The sequence below is a fragment of the Ochotona curzoniae genome, unplaced genomic scaffold (assembly GCF_017591425.1).
Source record: "Ochotona curzoniae isolate NIBS_2020 unplaced genomic scaffold, NIBS_Ocur_1.0 scaffold_2476, whole genome shotgun sequence".
In the NCBI taxonomy this organism is placed as follows: domain Eukaryota; kingdom Metazoa; phylum Chordata; class Mammalia; order Lagomorpha; family Ochotonidae; genus Ochotona; species Ochotona curzoniae.
Window position 1 is genome coordinate 14,804,450 of NW_024467095.1, and position 26,486 is coordinate 14,830,935.

Sequence of the window (26,486 nt, forward strand, 5' to 3'; positions counted from 1 at the left end):
CCAGCTCCCTGCCTGTGGCCCGGGAAAGCAGTCGAGGACGGCCCAAAGCTTTGGGACCCTGCACCCGCGTGGGAGACCCGGAAGAGGCTCCTGGCTTCGGATCGGCATAGTATTGGCCCGTTGCGCTCACTTGGGGAGTGAATCATCGGATGGAAGATCTTCCTCTCTGTCTCTCCTCTCTGTATATCCGCCTTTCCAATGAAAAAATAATAAAAACAAATCTTTAAAAAAAAAATTTTCCCTGATAATAATGTCAAACATCTTTTTATGTTCTTATTCCCTTTATATGTCTTCCCTGGAGAAATATCTATTCAGATGTTTTGCCCATTTTAAAGTTGAGTTATTGATCTGTTCATTATTAGGTTGCAAATTTTCTTTCTGCATTTTACATGTAATGTCTTCATGTAATAGCTGATTTGCCAAAAGTTTCTTCCATTTCATAGCTTTCCTCTCACTCTTAGTGACTTTTGATATACCAACAACATTAATGTTGATTAAATCTGGACCTGTAGCAAATAATCACCATCACATGGTTTAAGAATGTAGGCTACTTGGCACAGTGTTTAAGAGAAATAACTCCCAGGCCAGACAGTCTAGGTTTAAATATGGAGTCCTTATGTGCTAACAATGTGATATGTAGTAAGTCAATTACATTTCTGTCACAATTCTTTGATTTATAATAATATTACTCTATGGAGTTATATTATGATTTAAATGAGTCCTTCTTTGCTTAGTAAGAGTGTCAAAGCTAAGTAGTGTTGGCTTGGGTTCACCAGGAGCTAAGAATTTATATGCTATTATTTCATTAAGAAAAAATGTCCATGGGAATAGAGTGAATGACAAAGAAATTAAAGCTAACAAGCCTGTCAAAAAAACAACGGGTACAACATCAACCTTGCTTGATCTTTGGGACTATTTGCCTTGACTAAGTCTCATGGTTGTCCCTCTTAGGGTAAGTTTGATACCAAATTCCACTTTCACTAGTGGAAGCTTTTTTTCAGTTGGGACTACCTCCTCAGAACTTCCAGGTTGTCCATGTGTAAATTTGAACAGCCGGTAAATTCTGTCTCACTCTTGGATGAAATCAACAGAGAAGTCCCAAAGTCAGATGTGAGAGAGGCTCCTGACAGAATATGATATACCGTTTAATAACAATATTGTATGACTTATATATAATAAACAAGTATTTCTGTAATTAATTTGGGAAAGTAGAAAAATAAGCAAAATACTACGAAACTATTGCCCTGAGAATTGGGAGTAACAGTGCAAACGATCAATCGCTCAAGTTTCCAGTTATTATATGGTAAGTTTCATTGGAGCACAGAATCCTGGGTTAATCGTTCTCTCTGATTCTTTCTGCCCTGTACACAGATGAGCAAGTGTGGACTTCAGAGGAGAATAGCAGTTGCAAAGCCCCACTCACTGGGGATGTTGTTCTGTGTTGTAATGGTCCTCTGCAGTCGGCTTTCAATCGACATGATCTTTCAGTGAACTCTAAACATGAGCAAGGAACATCTATTGTATCTTTGGAAGTAGTGAGCCTGCCATTGTAAGAAGAATGACTGAGGAGCTAATTGTGGTCCTTTCTCTTCATAGGAATAATAAGTTAGTGGATAAATGCAAGAACGTAACATATTCCTGTTCATTAACCAAGGTTATTGACTATCAGGTGTTCTTTGACCTTCCCTACCTCACCTGTCCAATTCCACGCCACAATCCACAGTAGCCAGTTATAGCTTTGCTATGATGCTTTCCATGTGCAAACAAAATCAATACATTTGTATGCCCATTTATACCTCTCTTTTGCAAAAAAAAAAAAAAAGTGTTGGATAGTAAATTCAGTACACTTAACAAGAAACCTTGGGGATTATTTCTAATCATTGCAGAAAGAATGTCACCCTTTGCACAGATGTGTAACATTCCATTTTTTAGATAAATAATATTTTATTTGATCAGGTCACCTATTGATATTCCATCCAGTATCAACATTGTGCTGTTACAAAAATGCTGTAGTGGGTAACACTGAGCCTTAGGATGAGAAATGGAAGTTAGTTGACAAGGAGAGGAGAGGTTGGGCAATGCTGGAAATGTGGCATCAGGGCAATGCTGAGGAAATATGGATTATAACATGGCCAGCTTGAGGTTTGTGAGGGAGTGGGGAAAGGGGAACCCAGGAAAGAATTGCAGAACCGGAGCTGTCAAAAGAGGAACACCAACCGGAATGAGCAAGAAAGCAGGAAGGAAAGCATGAATAACAGAAGGGAACAGAAGCGAACAGGTGTCATGGAATTCAAAGGGTTTCAAGAACATGAAAAATGCTGGGAGAAGTACCAAAGGCTGCTTCTTCCTCTACCTCTCTGCCTGCACCTGCCTCAAACTCAGGACCACTGAAGGTCAGCCTGCCTTTCTCTCCTGAGCTCCCAGAACTCAGATCTTCAACCCTACCTTCTTTGTAGAAGGCAACAGCATCCGACAACTGCTAAGCAAGAGAAGAGCTCCTATTTAGTTCTTCCTATACCATGAAAAATGCCACCAATAAGACGTGTGTCTAAATTAAAAAGAACCACCCCAGGGTGATAAAGGGGTCCACAAGTGTGAAATGAATGAACTCCCCAAACTCCAGCAGCCTAGAAACCAGACAAGCACTAAGGGAAAGGGAACTGTACTTGGGGTAGAAATCAACAGTGTATCCTCAATCCAGAGCAGTAAAAAGAGGCTTTGCACAGCCAGTGGTCACCAAACACTGAATAACTTCAAGAACCTAGGATTATGTAGTCATTCGATTCTACTGTCAACAAACACTTGTGCTGGCTATTCCTGCTCAGAAACCTAAATATTGGGCCTAGTGGCTAAATCCTTATCTTGCATTGCCGGAATCCTATATGGACATCGATTCATATCTCAGCTGTTCCACTTCCTACCTGTGGCCTGGGAAAGCAGTTGAGGATGGCCCAAAACTTTGGAACTCTGCATCAGTGTTGAAGATCCAAAAGCAGCTCCTGGCTCCAGCCATTGCAGCCACTTGGGGAATGAACCAATGAGTGGAAGATCTTTCTTTCTGTCTCTCCTCCTCTCTGTAAATCTTTTCAATAAAAATAAATGAATCTTTAAAAAGAGAGCTACATATTACAGTATATCATATATATTGTATATATTACAGTATAGGCAATCTATGGCTTAGTGATATAGACACTGTGAAATTCCGACTGAATCCCTGACTCCTGACTTTGGGCAGTCCCAGCTGCTGCAGGCGTTTGACTGATGAACTCGTAGCTGTAAGATCTCTGTGTCGGTATCTATATCTATCTTTTTTCTGCCTTCCAAATAAATTTCTGAAGCTTTCTTGTGAAGTGTATCAGAACTTGAGAAAGGTATGCATCTCTTAAAAACAATAAAGTGAATTTTCAGCAACAACGACCTTAACTTCAAAGTCCTCTGCTGAATACAGTCGGAATACAGCAGACAGGCCAGACCTCTCCACGGGCCAGGAGTTCTGAGCTCTTCACTGTCACAGGAAATGGCTCAAATGTCTCCTTGCCAGAGCCCCTTCCCATCATCACCTCTGCAACAGGACAGCCTCACCTCCACCAGCACACACCTGGTCGGCTGTCCTCTTCTTTCTGCTGCTTTGCATCAAACTCTCAGCACTCAGGGCTGAATGCCAGAGATTCAAACTGGTGCTCCTGGATAGGAAGCCAGCACTGCAGATGACAGCTTCAGCCACTATGCCACATTGCCAGCACCACCCACACTGAATTGTAAGTGCCTGGAAGTAGGTTGTATCTTGTTTGCTTCATCTTTCTTTGTAGCCACAGTGTTTTATACATGCTGTGAGTATTTTAAATCAGAATACCAACGAATAAGTTAAAGGGAAAAAAACCAGTTTAGGAATAAAGACAATCAGCCTGACTAGCTTTTTCCTCTATTCACTTCTCTAGCGTGGACTTCAGAGTCATGTCTGTTGGCACCAGGGACCACTTCTATCTTCAACATGCCTGTTTCAGCTCCGGCTGGTCAGCTGCGCATTCTCCCCGGATGTCCTCAAATGCTACATTTCCATGAGCTGCTTGAGCTGAGGTATAAAAGTTAAAAACTAATTCCCAAGAGTAAAACAGAAAAGTGGCATAAAAATGAGGCGAGGGATGGGCACTTGACTTGGCAATTAGAACATTGGTCGGAGGTCCATGTCCTACTTAGTCAAACGCCTGATTTGAGTGCAGTTATGCTCCTAATTTCAACTTCCTGCTAATGTGTGCCCTGGAAGGAGCTGGAAAACCTGAGAAATCCATTGTTTAATACAACTGTATCCTCCTGTAGAATACTTCAAAACAATCTTGTGACTAACTATACAAGTGCAAGTTTGTGATAATTGACCCAATTTTTCAAAACAGCTGAGTTTTTAATTATGGTGATCATAAGGAATGTGATTACTATGCTAAATGGGCTGTGTGTTCTTTTCAAAGCAATGACAGAAATTACAAAGCAAATCACATACACTGATCTCAACAGACTGCCTGCCTCTCAGAGCCTCTCATGCTCACAGTTCCCAGATCTCCTTTTAACAGAAACATTAGTTAGAGCATATAATAGATGCATGACATGAAAACTTGAAAGCTCATTCTTGAGAAACAGGTTCAACATGCCACAAAGATCTGCATCAGTGAAGCCCACACTGAAAACCTTGGCAACTATTTCTGGGATCTGATACTTGGCAATGTTCTGATTTTTACAGTGCTTACAGGAAAATTGATTTTAAAACAATCCCTTATAAGAATAAACTAATGATGAGGATATCCCAAGGCTTTGGGATCCTGTGCCTGCGTGGGAGTTCCAGGTGAAGCTCCTGGCTCCTGCCTTTGGATCAGCTCAGTTCCAACCATTGTGGCCACTTGGGAAATTAATAAGTAGATGGATGATCTTTCTGTCTGTCCTCTCTGCAACTCTGACTTTCCAATAAAAATGAATAAATCTTTAAAAAAAAAAAAAGAATAAACTACAAACTCTTAGCAAAATCTATCTTAAAAAATTAAACAATCAAATTGTATGTAAAGAAAGGAGACAAAATATCTATGTCCTTCTCCTCATCTGCTTAATCCCCTGATCCATTTCCTAGGGCTAAATATTAAAAATTAAAAATTGTGCCCAAATAAACTCCTTCTCTCCTGAGTATTCACCTTTTCAGCGGTATCAATACTTACTTATGGTGTTGGAAAAAGCAGAGAAACACTAAGAAAACCAGTCACGCCAACACAATAGTTAGCCACAATTTCTGTTGAAGTTTCAGTTAACCTAGGCCCTCACAAAGGTTGGGACCAGATACCCAATGTGTTCTCCATAGATCGTGTTTGATCAGTTGCGAGTTAACTGTGTCCGTGGAGCTTTGGGTCGGTTTATGATGTGTTAATAATGCTGTTGATCCAAGGAAGGTAACTGTAAACATCAGTGAAGACAGTGATGTATCCCCTCAGAGAACATCCTGTTTCCCAAGACATGATCCCGTGTAACTGGCTGCCACATATAGCTGGTGCAGCTTTGAACTCCTACCAAAGAAAAGGACAAGAGATCATCGGGATTGTCCTTCAACCTGGAAAATCCTTACAACAAAACCCAAGGTCCGAACAAAATCCGAAGAAAACCCAAGGTCACTATGTTTGTCACACATAGAGTCCCAGTACATAAGAAAAAAAAAAAAATCCACCACCCTGATTAACACTACTTCCCGATCATCCCTCAGACGGACATTCCAGGGCGGGGGCTGCAAGGCAGCATTGCATTCTCAGATTTTTTTTTATTTTTTTTTCTTTCCAATGCATTTTTCTTTCTTTTTTTTTTTTTGTTATTAACATAGTATTATGTGATACAGTTTTATAGGCACTGGGGATTCTCCCCACCCCTCCCACACCCCTCCCTCCATAGTGGATTCCTCCACCTTGCTGCATAACCACAGTTTCAAGTTCAGTTGAGATTCCTTCATTGCAAGCATATACCTAGCATAAAGTCCAGCATCTTATTGTCCAGATAAGTTCAGTGGCCTCTTGGGGAGACCTTCTCTGGTCTGAAGGTAGAGCTAACAGAGTAAAGTTCCGGTCAGTTAAAATCCCCAACAAAACATCAGCATCAATATACAACATTATGGAATTAATTGACATAGTATTGAGTAAACAATATGTCAAAATAATGCAAGTTCCATTCTCAGATTTTATTTCCATCTCTAACACAGGGTGGAGAGGAGAAGGCTACTCTTTCAACCCTTCACTGTGAGCAGAATAATCAGAATACTCAGCCTGATGTAGAATGCAAGCCCTTCATAAAGGTAACAGAGTTTAAAAAAAAAAAAAAAGTAGAGGTTGAGCTAATGAGCAACGAAATGACTGAAGTTACCTGGCAGTATTCTTTGTTTCCTAGTAGAAATCCCGCACAGAACGTGCCTTTGAGGAATTTCTCTTTCAGCAATTTGGCGCAGTTTGCATCAGAATGCCTTACAGTTTTAACAGTATGCTGGATTAACTCTGAATTTCCTATGCACAAGAAATTAAAAAAAAAAATTACATTTCTGTTGGCTTTTTCACAAAACATCCCGCCTCCACTTCCTCCCTCAAGGTTTCTTTTCAGACTGGGTATCAGAGGGAGAAGCACTGGCCCATGCCACAGATGAGTTTATCTCCAACTGAAGCATAAAGGAGTGATGGGCGGGGAGGTATTCACACACATTTGACCAATATCTGAATTCAGACTCTTCCATCACCAAGTTGATGATCTGGGTCAACAGATCCGTCTCCCCAAGTTTCAATTTCTTCATGTATAAGATACAAATATTAAGAAATCTGTATCAGTGAAGTTTATATAATACATGTAGAATACTTACTGCAGGGTATGTAATCAGTGCTTCCTGGATTATACACACCATTGTTATAACTGATAACATCAAGAACCAATACATGAATATGCAACTCTGAGAAACAGTCTCCTGTAATATACACCAATGTGGCTCACACAAGTAACTCTTCAACAACGGACTGATTGCCAAAGTCTTTCAAGAGAGCATCCCCTCTACTCAATACTGGCTTTCCTTTCCTAGTTTTCCACATGTTTTACAATTTGATACCAAGCCTGAAAATTCATTTGCCTCCTAACTCCTCAAATATTTGGAAATTTTTAATCTCTCTTAGGAAAACAACTAAAATGTATTTTGGATAATCACTCACCATTAAATTCTTTATTTGGTATCCAGGTAGGAATTAAGCAACTACTAACTTCATGTGTGTCCAAAGTAGGCAATTGAAATTCCAGGTTGTAGAAGAAGGAGAGATAAACTGACAACTTAATCAGCATAAGGTCATTTTTAGGGGAAGTGGCAGTGAAGTTTGGGTGAATTATGATCTTCTCATAGGGGAGTATTTCCCCAGAAAATTTTTTAATGTTTTTAGAACCACCATGAAAGAAAATCTGAAGATCTCTGGAGGGTGAAGGAGAGAGAGAAGATATATAGCTGATATTAACACAGAGGAAAAGACTAATCATACTATATGTATACACAATTTCCCTTGATCAGTAATGCATGTAGCTCTTTTCCTTCGTCTCTGCTCACATGATCCTTTATCTGTAACTGCCACCTATGCATAAGTACGCAGTAAGTTATAAAATTCGGTGGGTTGGGGCCAGCACGTTGGTTCAACTGGCTAATTCTCCACCTCCAAGCGCTTGCATCCCGTATGGGCACCAGTTCATGTCCCAGCTGCTCCACTTCCCATTCAGCTTTCTGCTTATGGCTTGGGAAGGCAGTAGAGGATGGCCCAAAGCCTTGACCCCCTGCAATGATGTGGGAGACCCAGACAAGATTCCTGGATCCTGGCTTCTAATGTGCCCCATTGCGGTCACTTGGGAAATGAAAATAAAAGATCTTTCTCTCTGTATCTGCTTCCTTCTGTAAATCTGCCTTTCCAATAAAAATAAATAAATCTTTTTTTTAAAAAAAAAAAAAGGAATTCAATAATTTAATGTGATATGAGCGGTGCCTTTAGGAAATAAGCAATGCAATAACTTGACCCCTAACTCATAATTCCAGAAAGCAGCTCACGTTCAAGACCCAGAAGCAGATAGAAGAAGCGTAGAAGTAGACGATTGGAGCTAGCATGGTAGCCTAGTGGCTTAAGTCCTCACCTTGTACCTGCCAAGATCCCATATGGGCACCGACTCTATCCCGGCAGCCCTGCTTCCCATCCGGCTCCCTGCTTGTGGCTCAAGGCCTTGGGACCCTGCAACCCGTGTGGGAAACCTGGATGAGGCTCCTGGCTCCTCGCGTTGAATCAACTTGGCTCTAGCCATTGTGGCTGCTTGAGGAGTGAATCAGCAGATGGAAGATCTTCTTCTCTGTCTCTCCTTTTTTCTGTGTGTCAGATTTTCCAGTAAAAATAAATAAATCTTAAAAAAAAAAAAAGTAGATGATCAAGTCTGTGAATGTAGTAGCTTCTGTGAAAGAGCCTCTTTTGAGAACAGAAAGAGAAACAAATGTGAGAGTATACTTAAGAAATCAACAGCAGTCACGGGAATGAAGGAAGTAGAGCGGAAGGGTGAAGGAAACCCTATACCTGCAAAAATGTATTATGAAAAACAATTTTTTAAAGATTTATTTTCATTTTTATTGGAAAGTCAGACATACAGATAGCAGGGGACACAGAGAAGAAGAGCTTATGTCCATTCACTCACTCCCCCAGCAGCTGCAATGGCCAGAGCTGAGTCGATCTGAAGCCAGGAGCCAGGAGGCTCTTCACAGTGTCCCTTGTGGATGCAGGGTCCCAAGGCTTTGGGCCATCCTCAACTGCTTTCCCAGGTCACAAGCAGGGAGCTGGATGGGAAGTGAGGCTGCTTGGACTAGAACCAGTGCCTAAATGGAACCCTGGCACATGCAAGGCAAGGACTTTAGCTGCTTGGCTACCATGCTGGACCCTGGAAAATAATTTTAAAAGGTGATTCTAAAGCTAATGGAGATTAAAAATAAACAATTAAATAGTTTCTAATTTTAAAACAACAAAGAAAGTTTAAATATTTCAAGGCAAAGGCACATCATTTGAATATACACTACTCATTTCTCCATTAAAATTCTCTGAAACAAAGATGTTTTCCTGATGACCCTTTAGTGAAACAGCGATCAGCCATTCTGGATATTCCACTGAAATCCAATTGAAATCTACTCATTAACAGGCACTGAAACTCCAAACACAGAATGCAGCACCTACCCATGGTTTCTTCAACCATAAGTACCATGTTGCTAATGAGCGCTCATTTGTTTTTGATGAGTTCCAAATGCTAAGTTTATTTTCTCAGCCCAGCAGAATCATTTGTCTAGCATCTTTGTCAACTGCTGAGTACTTAGAAAAAGGAAAGTCTAAAGAAACAAGGCAGGAAGTGACCCAATAAGTCCATTTTTGAGCCAACTCCAGGAACCAGGAAGTTGCCAAGGTCTCATCAGATCATCAATATTAAACAAACTGTGCCTTCAGTCACTAAAACATGGCTGTCCTTGGTCTTGCTGTTGCACTCCTGAGAACTCCGGGCATTCGGCCTGAACACCAGTTGGAGATGACTGGTCTTTGACCAGCTTCTTTCCACTTCCTACTGCAGTTCTGAGTCATTACAGTCTGTTCAGTCAACTAGACCAAATACAAGCTCATTCTCTGTTCAAATCAATGCAACTACTTCTATCATTGGTACAGCAAACTGGAGGAATCATTTTGGTATAGTCATCTTCAGGAATGTTTGAGCAGAGTAAGTCTTCATTTGAGAGCTCTCTTAGAACAAAAAGTACACAAAATATTGTTTAAAAAGATAAAGTTACTCTCAGGATATGTGTATTAGGCCACATGGAACAAAAATAAATTTGATTAGATTTAGGTTAGCCTCACTGTCAAGCATAAAACATTTCAAAGTACTTAGAGTTCCAAGCATTGAGAATAAGAGATGACGTGCATAATCAAGCACATAAACACCATTGTTTTCCTCATGCAACATGATGGGATCATTGGCTCCGCATACTGTTTACAGCAGGGATATTAACTATCTTGTCTGTCTGGTTTGTCAAATTAGCTTTGTCCTAAGATCACTTTGAGGCTTAATCTATTATGAAGCATATTCCTATATAAATATAAACATGAATACCAGAAAAAGTTCATGGGAAATACGTGACTTTTGGGCAAGTAAGTAGATAAGTTTTCTGTTAAAACAATTCTGTGGCATTCAAGACTAAAGTACAAAGGGAAAAAAGTAGATAAGCGGTTGTTTCTGAGAGCCATAATGAAATATAAATGACAAAAAAGTAAGGATAATATTTTCTTTATATTTCATACTTTATATATTTCACAAGAAAGGAAGATGAAACTGAAATGTTAGATAAAATGAAAAGTAATAAATTGAGTGACATCCACATTAAAATATTATACAGCAGAGAAAATGGAATATAATCACAGACATATCACTTTGAATGGACATTAAAAACATTACAAACAGGGTTTGAGAGTTATTCTTACATATATATAAAATATTACATTTACATTTCCTTTCTGGATCTTTACAAAGTAAAACAATCATAGGGCATGTTTTATCTAAGTAGCCAAACTCTCCTGCATCTTCACTCGGCTAAGACTTTTTGATCAGTGCAAGTTTTCTAGAATTCCCAAAAGGACTATTAAATGCCAACTGTGGAGCCTCGGAAGACACAGACTGAGCCCATTACGTACGGTAAGAAGCACTGTGCAGCAGTCAGAATCCACTGCGGGGCAATCAGAGTCCCCAGGCAGGACTGGTAACTGGAATTCAGGTACATTAAGTAGAGGAGGTTATCTGTTTCCTCCAGTTCCTCGTTAGAGAATAGAACAGCACCTGGAATTTGAATGAGAAAAGACAACAGCTATCAACATCAGTATGACTAATATGATAGAATTAACTGAAGATGATAAAACAGTCATCATCAAATGTCTCAACTAATGAGAATGCTTTTGAATCCATTTTTTTTTCTAAAATAGGTAACCTTAGTTAATAAGTAGAATATGTGAAAAAAGAAAGGCAAATTAAAGAATTAAAAGTTTCAACAAGTGAAAAGCCTCCATGATTAAACTGATAATAATGTTGCGAGGAGAGAAAAGCAGAATATTTTTGAACTCAAAATCAGAAAAAAAAAAAAACAGAAAATGAAAATAAAAAATAAGTACAAAACAGGCTCCAAAAGAGCTTACAAATATAATAAGCAAAACATTGGGTGTGGCCTAATCGGGCAAGGCTGGTGTACCAGGCAGGACAGGAGGTGGGCCAAATCAGGCTGGCCCAAGAATCCTGGGATGACATCAGGTGGCAATTCCCATCCCCCAGGTGTTTGAGATCTTTCACTGGGAGGTGACCGGATAGAGGAGCTGCAGGGAAAAATTGCAGGATCTGTAGTCTGACCATGGTGGGCATGTGTCAGAACTGGGACTCCTCAGGTGCTAAAGACAGTGCAGCAGACAGCATGCTCAGATGCACATGCGGGACATGACAGATCACTGAGGTCTGCAGAGGACATCTAGTTCCAAAGCAGAGGATGGAGGGCAAAACAAATCGGATAACTCTCTCAGCCAAGCACTGACAGCAAGTATCTAGGTGAACGGAGACTCTGAGATGAACCATATCAGTCACTGGACCTTGGAAGGATCTCCTCATCCTTGGAGAACGAAATCAACAGCATCTCAGAACTATGAAAACCACTTGAACGATGTCCTCAAAAATCTGCTCCATATCGGGGACCCTGGGATGACATTGGGTGGCATTCCCCATCCCCAGGTATTAATGCTGTTAGGATGCTGGGTGTGGCTTCTCTCATTCCTTCCTCCCTTCCCCCAGATACAGGCAGAAGATAAAATTGGAAACAATGGTCTCATCCACCTTCTCCTATTCCTTCCCACCCTAATCAGTGGTCCACATGGGCATGCACCCTTCTCCACTATGTAATCATCATCAAAAATAAAATTAAAATAATAATAATAATTACAAAATGCTTCTCTGATGGTGATAATAATGATGATGGTGATGATAGTGATTATCACTGTTATTAGAGATTTACTATTACATGATAATAAAGCCAGGAAAGCTCTTATTCTTTTGAAACTTAAAACTTATTCTGCTTCTTGTGTACATAATCAGTTCTTACACCTCCTTCCAGACTCCCATCTCTATCCTCACTTCCAGCATATCTCCATGTTTCAGGCCAAGAACCTTATCATCCTTTCAGAGGAGGCCTTTTGTTGCTCTTCAAAACTTATTTATTTATTTGAAAAGCAGAGTGACAGTAAAGAGAGTGAGAGCAAGAGCGAGAGATTGAGAAAGAACAAAGGGAGGGTGAGAAAGATGTCACTGATTTGTTCCCCAAATTGCCACAATGCCCCAAGTTGGGCGTGTCAAGACCAGGAGCTCATCTGGTTCTCCACAAGGGTAGTGGGGCCCAAGTATTTAGGCAATCGCCCAGGGTCTACCCAGGTGCATTAGCAGGAATCTAGATGAGAAATGGAGCAGCCAAGACTCAAACTGCTGCTCTAATATGAGATGCTGGGGTCACAGGCAGCCTCAAAAGCACTGTGCCCCAGATTGGCCCCATCAGAGATGAATTTAAGGCCATAACAAAATATTTGCAGTCCTGGAAACGATAGAGCATGAAATGATAGATAGAAGGGAAGAATTCGCACACTTCCTGTTTCCCAAATTGTCCTGATCCTGGCCTGATCCGCCAGCTCACCCTCTTCACTGTAGCACCACAGCCTCATTCCCAGGAGAGTACAAATCAACCTGACAAAACAGTATCTTCAGTCACTCACCAGCCACCATGAGCAAGGTAGATAAGATGATGAACTTCATGTTGCCGCCTGAATCTTGTCTTGAAGATAAAAGTCATAGAAGGAATGAACAGACACAGCGCAGATGTCAGAGATTCTCAACAACAGGACCAGGTGCAAGTGGGAGAACTAGAGATAAATAATCTACAAGTCTGTCACCCAGAAGTCTCTCCTTTCCATTCCAGGTCTTTGTGTAAAATGGATGCCTCAGTACACAACTGCTTGCTCTTTCAGCCAGTAGTTTTTTATTATCTTCTCAGTTGTACTGACACCTGCCTTGGGAAAAGCTAGTTTCAGGAATCTGAGCTCTATTCGCTTCCAAAATAGGAGCCAAGTAAGCCTTCCGTAGAGTCCCTTTTGTATTGGTAGAATCATTCCAAAGGCCTCCCTTGACCTCTCAATCCTTTTCCTCAGTTCCTTCCCTGCACTGTGTCCAGCATCCTCTCCCTCTAGACATCCCACTGGCGTTGTTCTCCCAGTGGTCAGCTACATCTCCGCCCCTCTGTGTGACACACTGACTTCCCACCCCTGTATGGATGCCAGTCACACTCCCACTGCTCCTCAAAACAGCTTTCCTTTTACAGGTTATATCTCATGACAACACAGTGTGAACTAAGTTCCCAACCAATGCCAGTCTCAGCATCACTGTACTATCCTCTCTCACATATTTTCTAACCCCTGTCTCTGTAGGTACCATTTTCAAATTAAATAACTGAATTTTGGTGACAAAATTTATCAGTAATATACAAATGAAAAACCAGTGGGGATGGTAAAATGGTACAATACTAGACTCAGTAACTCTGTAGCTTTGAGATGCTCTGTGGAATGTGGCTGGGGACAGATGTAAACATACATACATGGAATCTATGACACTAACAGTCGAAGAACTGAAGATCAAACGTGTGTCAATAGATGAGGAAATGTTGGATATCAATACACATACACATCTATCTGCAGGAGTCTTAATTTTTTAAGAGAAGTTTTAAGTAAGATGCTCATATCAAACATTAGTAGCCTTCAAAAAATGGAGGAAGAGATTAACAATAAGAGTCAGCTAAAAGCTGAAGTAATTAATATTGAAACAAAAACACCTGTTTTTCTTAAGGCCTGTATGCACCCAGATAAAACTGTAAGGAAGGTGGGTGAGAGGGGTGTGGCACAAAGGAGGCAGAACTATAGAGTGGCACTGTCGGGATACAGTGAGGTTTGGGAGAGGGCCATGAAATGATACTAAAAGATTGAACTTCTTTTTGAAGCAATATAGATGTACAGAAAAGTTTTAAGCAGGAAATAAGTAAGACTTCATCTACGTTTTGGAAAACAAAATGGCCATCCTAAAGACAGGATGTTGGCTTGAGGAATGATTGAGATCTACATACATTACTAAAAGTTTGTTTAGGGTCAAATTAAAACATGAGGCAAGTTTGAACATAAAGACCATTTAACCCATTAATAGATGAGTGGGTAGCAGTTAGCAATTTCAGGAACTAGCACCCTCTTTGGGGAGGATGGTTTAGAGTTGTTAGGCCAGAAAGGATGTTGGGCTATTGAGTGTGATGCTGAGGCCAATTGTCTGCCTCATAATAGGGTAGCTCAGACATCAGTGCAGTTCTTAGGAAACTTGCTTGAAGGCTTGACTCTACCCAGAGAAGGGATTAGCAGGGTGTTCTGGAAAACCAAGCAGCTGCAAATTGTTATTGGGCTGGGATCTGAAAGAAGCCAAGTATTGTGTTAAGAGATTCTAGCATTTCATTACTCACGCTGACACTCTCTCAGCCTAGAATCTAGGCTTTCTGTGCCCTAACTTGTCCCCCTTTTGCATTCTGTTACAATAAAGTTCAGCCTCTAACCATGCTGGTGGGAGAGGGCTGGATTACTTTCCAATTTCAACTGCCTTTCTCAAGACTAGTTTCTGACCTTCACAAAAGCAAGCATTACTTATGTGTTTGAACAAACACTAAATGGCTACAGCCATGATAATCATAAGAATATGAAAGGAAAACCAGGTGCCAATTTGTGCTCCCAACTGCTCATTCTGATCCAGCTCCTGCCCTTGACCTGGGAAAGCAATGGAAGATAGCCCAAATGATACAAGATTATGGAAAGGATTAGACTGGTTGCAATGGAAATGGAAAGACATAGATTCAAGAAATTCATGGGAACTAAGAAGGGCTTTAGGAGTCAGTGGTGAGAAAAAGAGAAGTCAAACAAGTGAATGATAGAACAGTGAGTTTAAAAGCTGACAGGAATGAAGAGTTTTCTTTTAGTATACGGTAAATTTCAGGCAACTGGAGGAAATGTAAATATGTTTTCCAGCCAGCAGTTGTGTGTGTGAGACCAGAGGTCTGGGCTACAATGTCAATTGCAAATTCATAGACAGACTGTAGTCCCCATGGCTCATCTCTTTCAGAGAGCTAGGGGTCCTCCTTTTATGTTCAGAACCAAACCACACACTTCCTTTCCAGCCCCAATCTATATGAAAAACTCTAGGGCAAACAACCTCAGAGAAAAGTTTCTTTTTCAACTGTTCAATTATTTTACATAATTTCACTTCCATATCCACCTTCACCTTGTCTTCCAAGCATAAGTACATTTTATAATCAGCCTACTTTCGCCCACACAGCTCTCTGCCTGTTGTGAGGTTCAAGATAGTGCACCCTGCCACACTTTCCACACTTCAGGGAATTTGAACAGATCTACAACATCCATGCTAATTGATAGAATAAACCCTGGACGAGACAGTTGAAAAGCTGTAGGCATCCAGTAACAAAATGTACGTTGAGCTTCACATTTCCTACCATGTGTGATCAAGAAGATCACTTAAATTCTGTTTTACTTCTGTCACCCAGAGATCGGGGGGAAGAAAAAACTGAAGAAATGAAACCAGCCCCAGTTCTCTTTCTAAAGTTGTGCCATTGGGATGAGAAAATGAATTTAAGGAACTGCAAAGGGTTTGAGTGATATGCATTACAAATAATTTTGTATATCTAACTTTAAATAAAATTACTACTGAAGAAATTCTGAAGAACTCAGTTCAGTGCCTGACATTCAGGAAGTATTTAATGGATGTTACTAAGTACTGTCCCCATACATGTTCTCATTAAAGCATACCTTCCAAGCATCCGCACATGATTGTGGGAGTCTATTATGGCAGAAAAGCTTTGCATTAAGTAAGCAGTATTTAAGAGCCACTACCCAATGAATTTTCACCATCATACTTTGAGATCCTAGATATGGACCCTGTAGAATGTGAACTATATGCCAACTCTTGAGACAACTGCTCCATGAAAGTTTTTCCATTTCTTCACTTTTGCACCCCACAGCTATGGATTGGGATAACCAGACCAAGTACACTGGTGGTCATCACCGAGTGATGAAACAGTGATCAGGGAGAGAGATCATGCTAGCGTAACAAAGAGGGGAGTGGCCTGAGGACAGCATAACTAACCAGTCAGGGGTTCAGAGCAAACTTCCGGGATACTGTCTCCATGAGCTAAGTAAGGTAAGGAACTCTGTCCACCACAGCCCTAGCCTCGAGAATTTTGTGGGGACGATAAGTCTTTGGCCTGTAGCTCCCTTTTCCATGGAGAGCTGAACTAGCATCAAGCAGATGACCCCTTAACAACAGAAGAGAGGAATATATGGAAGTAAGCTTTTCCCTTCCATGAAGAACCCTAATAAGAACATAGTCCCCGCTCATCTCCCTCTCCCGAAGTGTCCAAAACTGACTTCCAGTCCCATACTGCACCCTTCCTAATCTACTCCACTGATTCTAGGAGGCGTTATTGAGACGACTTGAGCTGAGGGCTCCACACTCTGTGGCTCCTCTTCTACATCTTACAAGGAATCTAATCCATCATGAAATTTATATTCTGCTTGTGCATCCTTGCTGGTATGTATCTGACACCTTCCACTTTGTCCTGTAAGGCAGAAGTTAATGTAGAATTCAGTTAAGACAGAAGGAGGATGTGTGGCAGGTACAGAGGAGTCAATACTCTCAGGAACAAAATGAGGGCTCTTCCCTTTTGGGTTCCAACCTAAGGATCCTAGGACAGGACGAGCTGATTCTTCTGGTTCCAAGGGATGGGGTGGGTTATGGCACCCACCTGCCTTGAAGGATGCTCAATAGTGAGTGCCTTCCCTATGATTATTCCAAAACATCTACCTCATCCCCCTCTGGCAAATCCCCATGTGCTTTCCGGGATACAAACTCTTTTTGATTTCTGGTAGTCTCCTTTGTCTGAAACTTTACTCAGAATATAAGGCATTCCGGGATCCTGCAGTACTACTCGCTTCGATTCCTACCTTCCTTTAAGATTTTTTCTTTGAATGGCAGAATCTGCTGCTGAGGTATTGCTCATCAGTCCCTCCCTGTTGGCTTATGTTACATCACATATTACTTGCACGAGACAGAACTAGTTCATGCTTGTATGTTTCCACTTTTGCAGTCAAAATGAGAATCTTAGTGTCTATATTGTGTAGTTGTGAAGATTCAATAAATCCATATAAAGCACTCAGGTTTACCCCGGGTATCAAGTTCAAAGTCTCTTGCCTTATTAATAGCCCGCTGTTTTCACCTTGGGATTCTTAACAATGTTTATCACACAGAAAAGAGAATGACACAATAAAATCTCAGGCTTGGAGATGACTAACAAAAAAACCCAAATCAGACAAGATATGACCAATATTGTATTTCTGACACTAGAATTGACCTCCTTCCACTTTATTCCTTGTAATAATTCATTTATAAACCATGTCTTCATACTAGAAATTTGAAAATTTTTCAGGAAGGGAAAAAATCATTATCAGAATCCCACCTTGGTCAACACATACTACCGCACCTCAAATGCTCTGAATGTATTCCCAGACTCAATATATTAATTTCGCACATTAAAATGTTTTTGTTTGCTGCTATAAGTATAATATAGCAAAAAACATATACATCTATTTTATTTTTAAACTGAAGCATTATCATTTCCTTTGATGCTTGATATTTCTTCTAAGTACAATTCTTTAATATATAATTATTTTATATAATGCTTCACTTGTTCCAAATGAATTTCATAGTACATATGGTCTATATTCTAGCGTCCAACATTGCTATATTAGATATTCATGCTACCACATTCAGTTATTAAATAGTATTCTGATTAACACTCTTACTGTCTTTACCTAGAATTGTTTATTTCTTTAAAATGCATTCTTTGGTTGGACTTATGAGTTTGCAGGAGATAATTTACAACTCTTTTGCCTTTTCAAGAAATTTGAATCCATTTACAAGCAGTAAATTCAGTTATACTCATTATACTCTTTTCTAAGATTTTATTACATTTTTATTGGAAAGGAAGATTTACAGAGAATGAAAAAGATCTTCGTTCCTGCTGGCTCACTCCCCAGAGAGTCATAATGGCTGGAGCTAAGCCAATCCAAAGCCAGGAGCCAGCAGCTTCTTCTGAGTCTCTCATGTGGTGCAGGGTCCCACGGCAGTGGGCCATCCTCTGCTGCTTTCCCAGCCCATAAACAGGGAGCTGGATGGGAAGTGGAATAGCCAGGGCACAAACCAGTACCTATATGGGGGTGCCAGCACTTGAAGGAGAAGGATTAGCCTATTGAGCTGTAGCACCCTCTATTTACTCTTTATTAGATAGAGTATTATCATATTAACCAATACATTATGGGTGTTAAGTATAATGTTATATTAACCTATATCTTTATTAGAAAAATGTCAAGTATCCCATTTCCTGACCAATTGTTTATATTTCTTTTCAATGAGAAAAAATTTTTTTTCAATTATTTTCCCAGGCACATCTTCCTTCACTCACTCATCTGTGCAGAAAGAAGATCCTGCTCCCTACTTGGTGTATCTCAAATCTCACTTCAACCCCTGTGTCGGGGTTCTCATCAAACCCAGCTGGGTGCTGGCCCCAGCTCACTGCTACCTACCGTGAGTACGAAAAACAACAACTTCCTTCCCTGGTAAATTTGACCATATCAAAGATATTTTCACCTGTTACAAGTGGACAACAGTGCTACAGGCATCAAGTGGGTAGAGGCTAGGGGAACTATACTCCTAACATCCTATGTTGCACAGCACAGTCCCTCCCAATAAACACTCGTCCAGCCCAAAATATCAATAGTGTCAGAACTGATGAACCTTGTTTTACATTATAACTTCTTAGTCTCCCACCAGCAATTTTCTCAAGTTTTTTTTTTCTTTTATTGGCAAGTTGACCACATTTTACCAGTAAAAGCCCAGCAGGCAACTGATAATACACTTAACTTGGGTGAATTGAAGAGAGTTTGATAGAAGAACTAACTGTAATATCACAGTGATGTTACCGGGAAATGGAGGGACCAGTTCTGTATTCCCAGGATCACCATTAAGTGATGTAACAGAAATAGTAACCTTTGGCAAGGTGCACAGCCAGACTGTGGCAATACTGCAGCCATAGGACTGAGAGGATATCAATATCCCAAGGTCCTCTTTTCTCCCTTTAAATATTCCTGGTAGTTTCTATTGGACAAAACCCAAAAGGAAGTCAGAGGACAAGAGAACACATTGATTTAGTTTCCATAAGTACACAGCAATGTGAAGGAAAGCTGTTAGTGGATTCAGTGCAACAAACAGAACTATACAACACTCAAGTCATTCCATTCTCCCATCCTCACAAAAAATGAAACTGCCCAGTTGATTCTGCTGAGTGGATGGTAAATATTTCTTGGGGATGCATTATTTTTTTCTCTCCACTCCACTGGGAACTTCTACATGAAAATATGGCAGTTAAGGACCTCAATTGCCATAGGAAAATAACTCCCAAGTGCCTCCATTATTTTATGTATAAAAGCAACAAAAAGAGGATCCACTGGGCCCTGCACGGTAGCCTAATAGCTAAAGCCTTTGCCTTTTGCACCCACCAGGATCCCATATGGCTGCCGGTTTGTGTCCCAGCGGCCCCAATTCCCATCCAGCTCCCTGCTTGTGTGGCCTGAGAAAATAGTCAAGGACGGCCCAGGGCCTTGGGACCCTGCACTTGTATAGGAGACCTAGGAGAGGCTCCTGGCTCCTGGCTTAGGATTGGCTCAGTTCTGGCCATTGCGGCCACTTGGGGGAAGTGATTCAGTGGACAGAAGATCATTCTGTCTGTCTTTCCTCCTCTTTGTATATCTGACTTTCAAATAATAATTAAATAGGTAAATTAAAAAAAAAAAAAAAGAGGATCCATGCATAGACTTGTGAGCTAAATTAAATAATCCAGATAAGAGGCCCGGCGGTGTGGCCTAGTGGCTAAAGTCCTCACCTTGAATGCGCCAGGATCCCATATGGACGCCAGTTCTAATCCCGGCTGCTCCACTTCCCATCCAGTTCCCTGCTTGTGGCCTGGGAAAGCAGTCGCGGACAGCCTAATGCTTTGGGACCCTGGACCCATGTGGGAGACCTGGAGGAGGTTCCTGGCTCCTGGCTTTGGATCGGTGCAGCACCAGCCTTTGTGGTCACTTGGGGAGTAAATCATCGGACAGAAGATCTTCCTCTCTGTCTCTCCTCCTCTCTGTATATCTTACTTTGTAATAAAAATAAATATATCTTTAAAATAAATAAATAAATAATCCAGATAAGGTACTGGTTACAACATCTACCATATTGGAATCTTAGCAATGAAGATGACGATGATGATGGTAGTCATTACTAACAACTTTTTCCCTTCAGAAACCTGAAAGTCATGCTGGGAAATTTCAAGAGCAGAATCAGAGACGGCACAGAGCAGACAATTAACCCTATCCAGATTGTCCGCTACTGGAACTTAACTGACACCTCCCCCCAGGATGACCTTATGCTCATTAAACTAGCCAAGCCTGCCACTCTTAATCACAAAGTCCAGCCCATCGCCCTGGCTACCAGCAATGTCCGGCCAGGCACCATCTGCCTGCTCTCGGGTTTGGACTGGAGCCAGGAGAACAACGGTGAGTGCAGCACCCATGCCCTCAGCAGTGGGGAGCAGAGGGGAGGAGAGGGGCAGGGGTGAAGACCCCAGGGGTATGCTGCAGGCCTGACCTGAACCAAAGAGAAGGCTCCGTAAGTGCCAAAAGCTTCTGGGGGCTTTGGCACCTGCAGCCACCAGGCCACCTGGCTGTGCCATTCCTAAGTGTCAGAGGCACAAACCACGTGATGGAGGCTGTGGCCTTACAGCCCACACACACATTCCACAGGCAAAGCACTTGTTCCTTTCAGCTGCTCCTTTTGTCCAAGACCAAACACGAACCAGAAAGAAAGAGACACAGACTAGCTCAAAAAATCTCAGGACTGACTCTCATAACTACGTTAAAGTTTATTCTTTCTCTCACTTAAAAAAAAAGTTTATTTAAAAGGCATAGCAACAGAGAGAGGGAGAGATCCTCCATCTGCTAGCTCACACACCACAGAAGGCCAGAATAGGAGCTAGCAACTCAATCTGCATCTCCCATTTGAGTGGCGGGGGTCTAGGCACTTGGACATCTGCTGTGAAGTGTGTTGGCATTTCCAGGCAGCTGAACTGAAAGTGAAGCAGCCAGGATTCCCACTGGCACTGCCATACAAAATGTAACTGTTACAAGTGGCAATTTGACTCACTGTGCCACAGGGCCAGCCCTCCACCTCATCTTTTTCTCATGATTTAGAAACAAACATGAAAAGACTTAAATGAGGGGGGAGCATTGGTTAGAAGGATTAAATACCAACTGTCATTTGCTTCCTTTTAGGCAGACATCCTGACCTGCGACAGAACATAGAGGCCCCCACCATGTCTGATAGAGAGTGCCAGCAAACCGAACAAGGGAAAAGCCACCGCAACTCTCTATGCGTTAAATTTATCAAAGTATTCAGCAGGCTTTTTGGGGTAATCTTTTCTTTATTTTCTCCTTCATTTGCCTACCTGTGCCCGGTTAAGTAACCATTAATATTATTTTTTTGATATCTAAAGCCATTTTTGTTTCTTCAGTAATTGAGTCTCCAGGTGTCTTTACTTGTTGTAAAGCACCAGGCAGTACCTCCAGTCCACAGCACTTGGCTACGTGTTCATTCTCAGAGCCACAAGTAACACTGTGAAGATGGGCATGGCTTCAAAAAATCATCCTAGTTTCCCACAAACCGAAACCAGCCCAGCCAGTGCAAGCACACCTTAAGTGTCTTTGTGCAACTTCTGGAGAGACTGTTCTCTTGCTCAGGATCGCACCAGACCAGTGATAACAGAAATCAGGCCGTCTGTTTGCCCATCGGGGCTCTCCTTATGACCTATACGCTGCCTGGAGACGAGATTCATTCCAATAGAGAACCAGGGGCAGGTTCCTATGAGGGAAGATAGAAGAGAGGATCTGACCATCTCTCTCTCTCTCCCTGCATGATCTCCGATAGGAGGTGGCTGTCGCTACTGTCCTCTGCAAAAACAAACTGCAGGGAATTGAGGTGGGTCACTTCATGGGAGGGGACGTCGGCATCTACACCAATGTTTACAAATACGTGTCCTGGATTGAGAACATCACTAAGGACAAGGAAAAGTGAGACTTCGCTTCCGCCTCTCGTGCCCCGCCAGCTCTGCCTTTCCACTATTTGTAGAGGCTCATATTCTCCCTAACCTCAAAATAAAATCTCCAAATCAAATCTCTGGGTACAGTATGCCAGGGAGTCTTGGTTTCCTTGCTTATGTCTCTGCTCGTGTCCTTTGATGATGTGAAGAACCAAAATCAAGCAGAAGCAGTTACTACACTGGACGGGGTTATTTTGCTAAGCTCAAAAATGCTTATAGACAAACCTTCCAAGTTCTCTTTTTAAGACTTTATTTATTTTATGTGAAAGGCAGAAAGACATTTCACCCACCCAAATGGATACCGTGTCCAGAGCTGGGCTGATCTGAAGCCAGGCGCCTACAGCTTCTTTTGAGTCTCTCAATGCAGATGCCCAGGGACTTGGGCTATCTTCTGCTGCCTTCCCAGCCATGTCAGCAGGGAGCTGGATAGGAAATGGAGCAGCTGAGATTCAAACCAGCACCTATATGGGATGGTGGCATCACAGGCAGGGGCTTACCCTACTGCACCACAGTGCTGGCCCCTGGAGTTCTTTTATTCTCACTTGACAAATGAGAATAGTGAGGTTAAAAAGGGTTATTTGACATTAGTCATAGCTGGGGAGTATCAGAACCTGGAATGTATTTCAAGAAAATCAGACTTGAAATTCTGTCATATTCATAGCCTGAACACCATGAATACTATGGGGTGGTCCAAGCAACCACAGTGACCAGCATCTGCTATTTCCCTGTTACCTTTCATTCAAAAGGTTAAAGACTGTGCCTCTGGCTAAGGGCTCAGGTCCTGGGGAAGCTCGGTTTTGCTTAGGGCCACCATGATTGCAGCAGTTGTAGAGCGAGCCAATGGGATGAAAGGAAATAAAGGGCAAAACTCCAGGACAGAGTCACTACCAGTAAGTCAAATCCCAGTGCCTATAAAACCCATATGGGATCCCAGCTCATTTAGGGCAAGGACTTCAGCCACTAGGCCACCACACCGGGCCCCAGTAAGCGGTTCTTAAAGACACTGCAGCAACCTCTGTAAAAGCAAGGCACTAATTTTGTCCTACATGGCTAGTATCTGTAGATATTGTAAAAGTCATGGTCCACAAAAATTTGAAAGCACTGGAAAAATAAAACTAAAATCTAATTTAGGAGAGCAGAATGAATTTGGAGTTAAATAAGATAACTCAAATCCTGATTAATGAGATTCATAATCTACAATTTAAATCTGAGAAGCTTGTAAGAGAAGCAAAAATATGATCAGAGGTGTGAAAGAAATCACAGAAGAACTAGAAAAATTGATACGATTGTATCTGGACAATGGGCCGAACAATTGAAAGAGAGAGCAGCACACTGCTGTTTGAATCCTTTCTTATGCGTGCCCGTATATCACATTTTTAACATTTGAAAGACTATACCATCACAGAGAACATAATTTAGAAGATTTTGAATACACAAGCACACACAGACACACACACAATGGACTGAACTGCAGCACTAAAAATGCAAATTATAAGATTATTTACATAAAACTCCATTCAAGAGCACATATTTGCATCCAGATTTGTTTCTTTGGCTAAAACACAAAGCAGCTTCACTTCTGTCAGAAGCTCAATCATGTATAGAAAAAAGAAAAGAAGTAGGATTCCAAAAGATGAATGGGAAAACGCAGGGATTTTGTCTTTATTGTATCAGAATGACAAATGGGAAGTGCCTATAATTACAACATATAACGTGATGTGTTCATTGTCTATGCATTATGAAATACTATCATACACAAGTTAATTAGTGTATCATTTCATATAGTTGTTCCTTCTTTGTAGTGAGAATGTTTAAGGTCTACTCTCTTAGGAAATTTGAAGCATACAAAGTACTAACTACAGTCAATATACTGAACAATAATTCTTTAGAGCTTATTCAGCTATGTAAAGCTTTATACGTTCTGATAAACACCTTCCATTTTTCTCATCTTCCAAACTCCTGTCAACCACTATTTTACTACTTGCTTCTGTGAAAATAACTTCTTTTAGTTCCACATATCAATGAGATTGCATAGCAGTCTTTGTTTTTCCAGTGTATCCCACTCAGCATAACATCCTGCAGGTTTGTGCCTGTTTCCATCAATGACAAGGTGCACTTGGTTTTTTTTAATGTTAACTTATTTATTTTTATTTATTTGAAAGATCAGCCAGGGCTAGGCTTGACTATAAAGCCAAAAGCTTTGAATTCTATCTGGATTTCTAACTCAAGTGACAGGAACCCAAAGCTCTTGAGCCTTCACGCATGGCTTCCCAGTATCTTTCAGCAAAATGCTGGATCAGAAGTGGAGGTAAGGCTAAATTCCAGGTACTCCAACAAGGGATGTAAGCACCCCAATCTGCAGCTTAACCTGCGTACCACAATGCCTACCCTTGCTTCTTTATTCAAACTTGAAAACTATTCCACCGTATCTGTGAGATATGAGTTTCTTCATCCATTCATCCATTGGTGTCCACTTGGGTTAATTATTCTGTTGTGATTTGGATCTTAGCATCAAGTTGCCCCACTAGTATCAAATTTGAAATATTAGCTGTTTATTTTACCTGCTGTAAAAACATACATGAATTTCTACATTCAATAATACAAATCCTAGTGTGAAGACTCACAAGCATAATCAATGCAATACATGAAAATTCCTGAAAAGAATACAAGACTTGGATTCAGAAAATCCAGGGTTGTTTGCACCTGCATCCACTTAGCAGTTGAAAATCATTGTTTTGGCCTCAGTTCTGCCATCTACTAAATGTTATCACAATAAATAACTGCGTATAGTTGCTATTGAAACCTAATGAAATAAAACATTATGTGAATAAGACTGATAAAATGTAAATTCTGATATGAATGTCACATATTATCATAAGTGGTCACAAAAGAAATCTGTATAAAAATAGGAATGGTGTAATGGAAATTCATTCTGCTACTAAAAAAGTTAAAAAAAAAAAAGAGAGAGAGAATAAATGTCATTATTCCCAGTATACAAAAGATGTGCCTGACCTCACAGTTCTCCCAGTGACAGCAGCAGGGCCAAGCCTCCTTTGAGTGATGGGTGATATCCACAGGTGCCTAGATGTTCACTGTCTGGGGAAAGAAAATTATATTTGTTGGAGAATAAATAAATGGCAGAATATCAGCATAGTTAATTGAAAAAAAAAAATACTGACCTATATCAAGTATTGTCTTCTAGATTCCAGATCTTCTAAGAACTGAACCAAAGAAAATGTGTTCCAACAAGCTGCAAAGAAAGCTAAGAATATGCATGAAGAGAGGAATGGACAAGATTGGAGAGAAAGGCAAAATTAGTTCTTTGGTAAGGGAGCATGAGAAGCTGAGTTCGAGCTGCCTCTGAATCTCTGAGCGGATCTCTGCTGCCTTCTGGGCTTCACTTTCTTCATCTCTAACACAAAGGAGGAGTTGCAAGACCAATTACCCTGGCCACTCAATCATAGAAAATATATAGAAAATATGGAAAATATATAGTGGATTGACTATAGGTTAGGTGAGATTCTAACCTTTGGGAAATACAGAGATTTAAAAAACAAAACAACAAAACAAAACAAAACAAAAACAGACAGTGCCTGTGTCTATGGATTTGACATCTCAGATAATTCCCAAATCAAAGATCTGGTACCAAAACAAAACAAAACAAAACAAAATCTGAGGATGAACTGTGGAAACACCAGAGAACACTACCATGCAGGACACAAAATGGCCACGGAGAACACAGTGATCTTTTAGAGCACAGAAGAAAGCGATCCTCATTCCTATTTCTCCCTATTCCACGTCTCAACATCAGCGCTTAATACACATGACAAACATCTACTGTTCTACTTTAAAGCACTTCTAGGACACAAGACACTTCCAGAAGTTTTCTTTTGCTTCCAGTTAAATGACTGGATTTGCTACAATTAACAAATGAGAGAATTATGTAATACTTTCTAAGTTTATTTCAAAATATTACCATTGATGATAAAGTGAAATTTCTGAAAAACAAAACAAAACAAAACAAAACTATGTTAAATATTCCTAAAGAAAACACACAACTAAGTCATTTGCCACT

The 26,486-nt window shown here is 40.8% G+C and overlaps 2 protein-coding genes and 1 long non-coding RNA gene across 5 annotated transcripts; 2 read left to right on the plus strand and 1 right to left on the minus strand.

Annotated features, from left to right (window-relative positions):
* Nucleotides 1-3,776: 3,776 nt before the first annotated feature.
* Nucleotides 3,777-7,320, plus strand: LOC121170861. Its single transcript, XR_005886062.1, has 3 exons — nt 3,777-4,077; nt 6,221-6,682; nt 7,232-7,320. It is a non-coding gene; the product is annotated as an uncharacterized LOC121170861 (long non-coding RNA).
* On the minus strand, nt 5,253-25,582 carry LOC121170858 (trypsin-like). 3 transcript variants are annotated; one of them, XM_041002258.1, is made up of 5 exons: nt 25,424-25,582; nt 10,734-10,875; nt 7,206-7,456; nt 6,382-6,518; nt 5,253-5,540 (listed from the first exon to the last, which is right to left on the minus strand). In XM_041002258.1, exons 2-5 carry the CDS (start codon nt 10,817-10,819, stop codon nt 5,391-5,393), a joined length of 624 nt encoding a protein of 207 aa, XP_040858192.1. In that variant the 5' UTR covers nt 10,820-10,875; nt 25,424-25,582; the 3' UTR covers nt 5,253-5,390. The 3 variants fall into 3 exon arrangements, with proteins under 3 accessions (XP_040858192.1, XP_040858190.1, XP_040858191.1); XM_041002256.1 differs by lacking the exon at nt 25,424-25,582 and adding an exon at nt 16,094-16,834; XM_041002257.1 differs by lacking the exon at nt 25,424-25,582 and adding an exon at nt 12,837-13,402.
* Nucleotides 16,273-22,497, plus strand: PRSS37 (serine protease 37). Its single transcript, XM_041002259.1, has 6 exons — nt 16,273-16,356; nt 16,631-16,746; nt 18,657-18,798; nt 20,560-20,813; nt 21,588-21,724; nt 22,240-22,497. Exons 2-6 carry the CDS (start codon nt 16,713-16,715, stop codon nt 22,384-22,386), a joined length of 714 nt encoding a protein of 237 aa, XP_040858193.1. The 5' UTR covers nt 16,273-16,356; nt 16,631-16,712; the 3' UTR covers nt 22,387-22,497.
* Nucleotides 25,583-26,486: the final 904 nt, after the last annotated feature.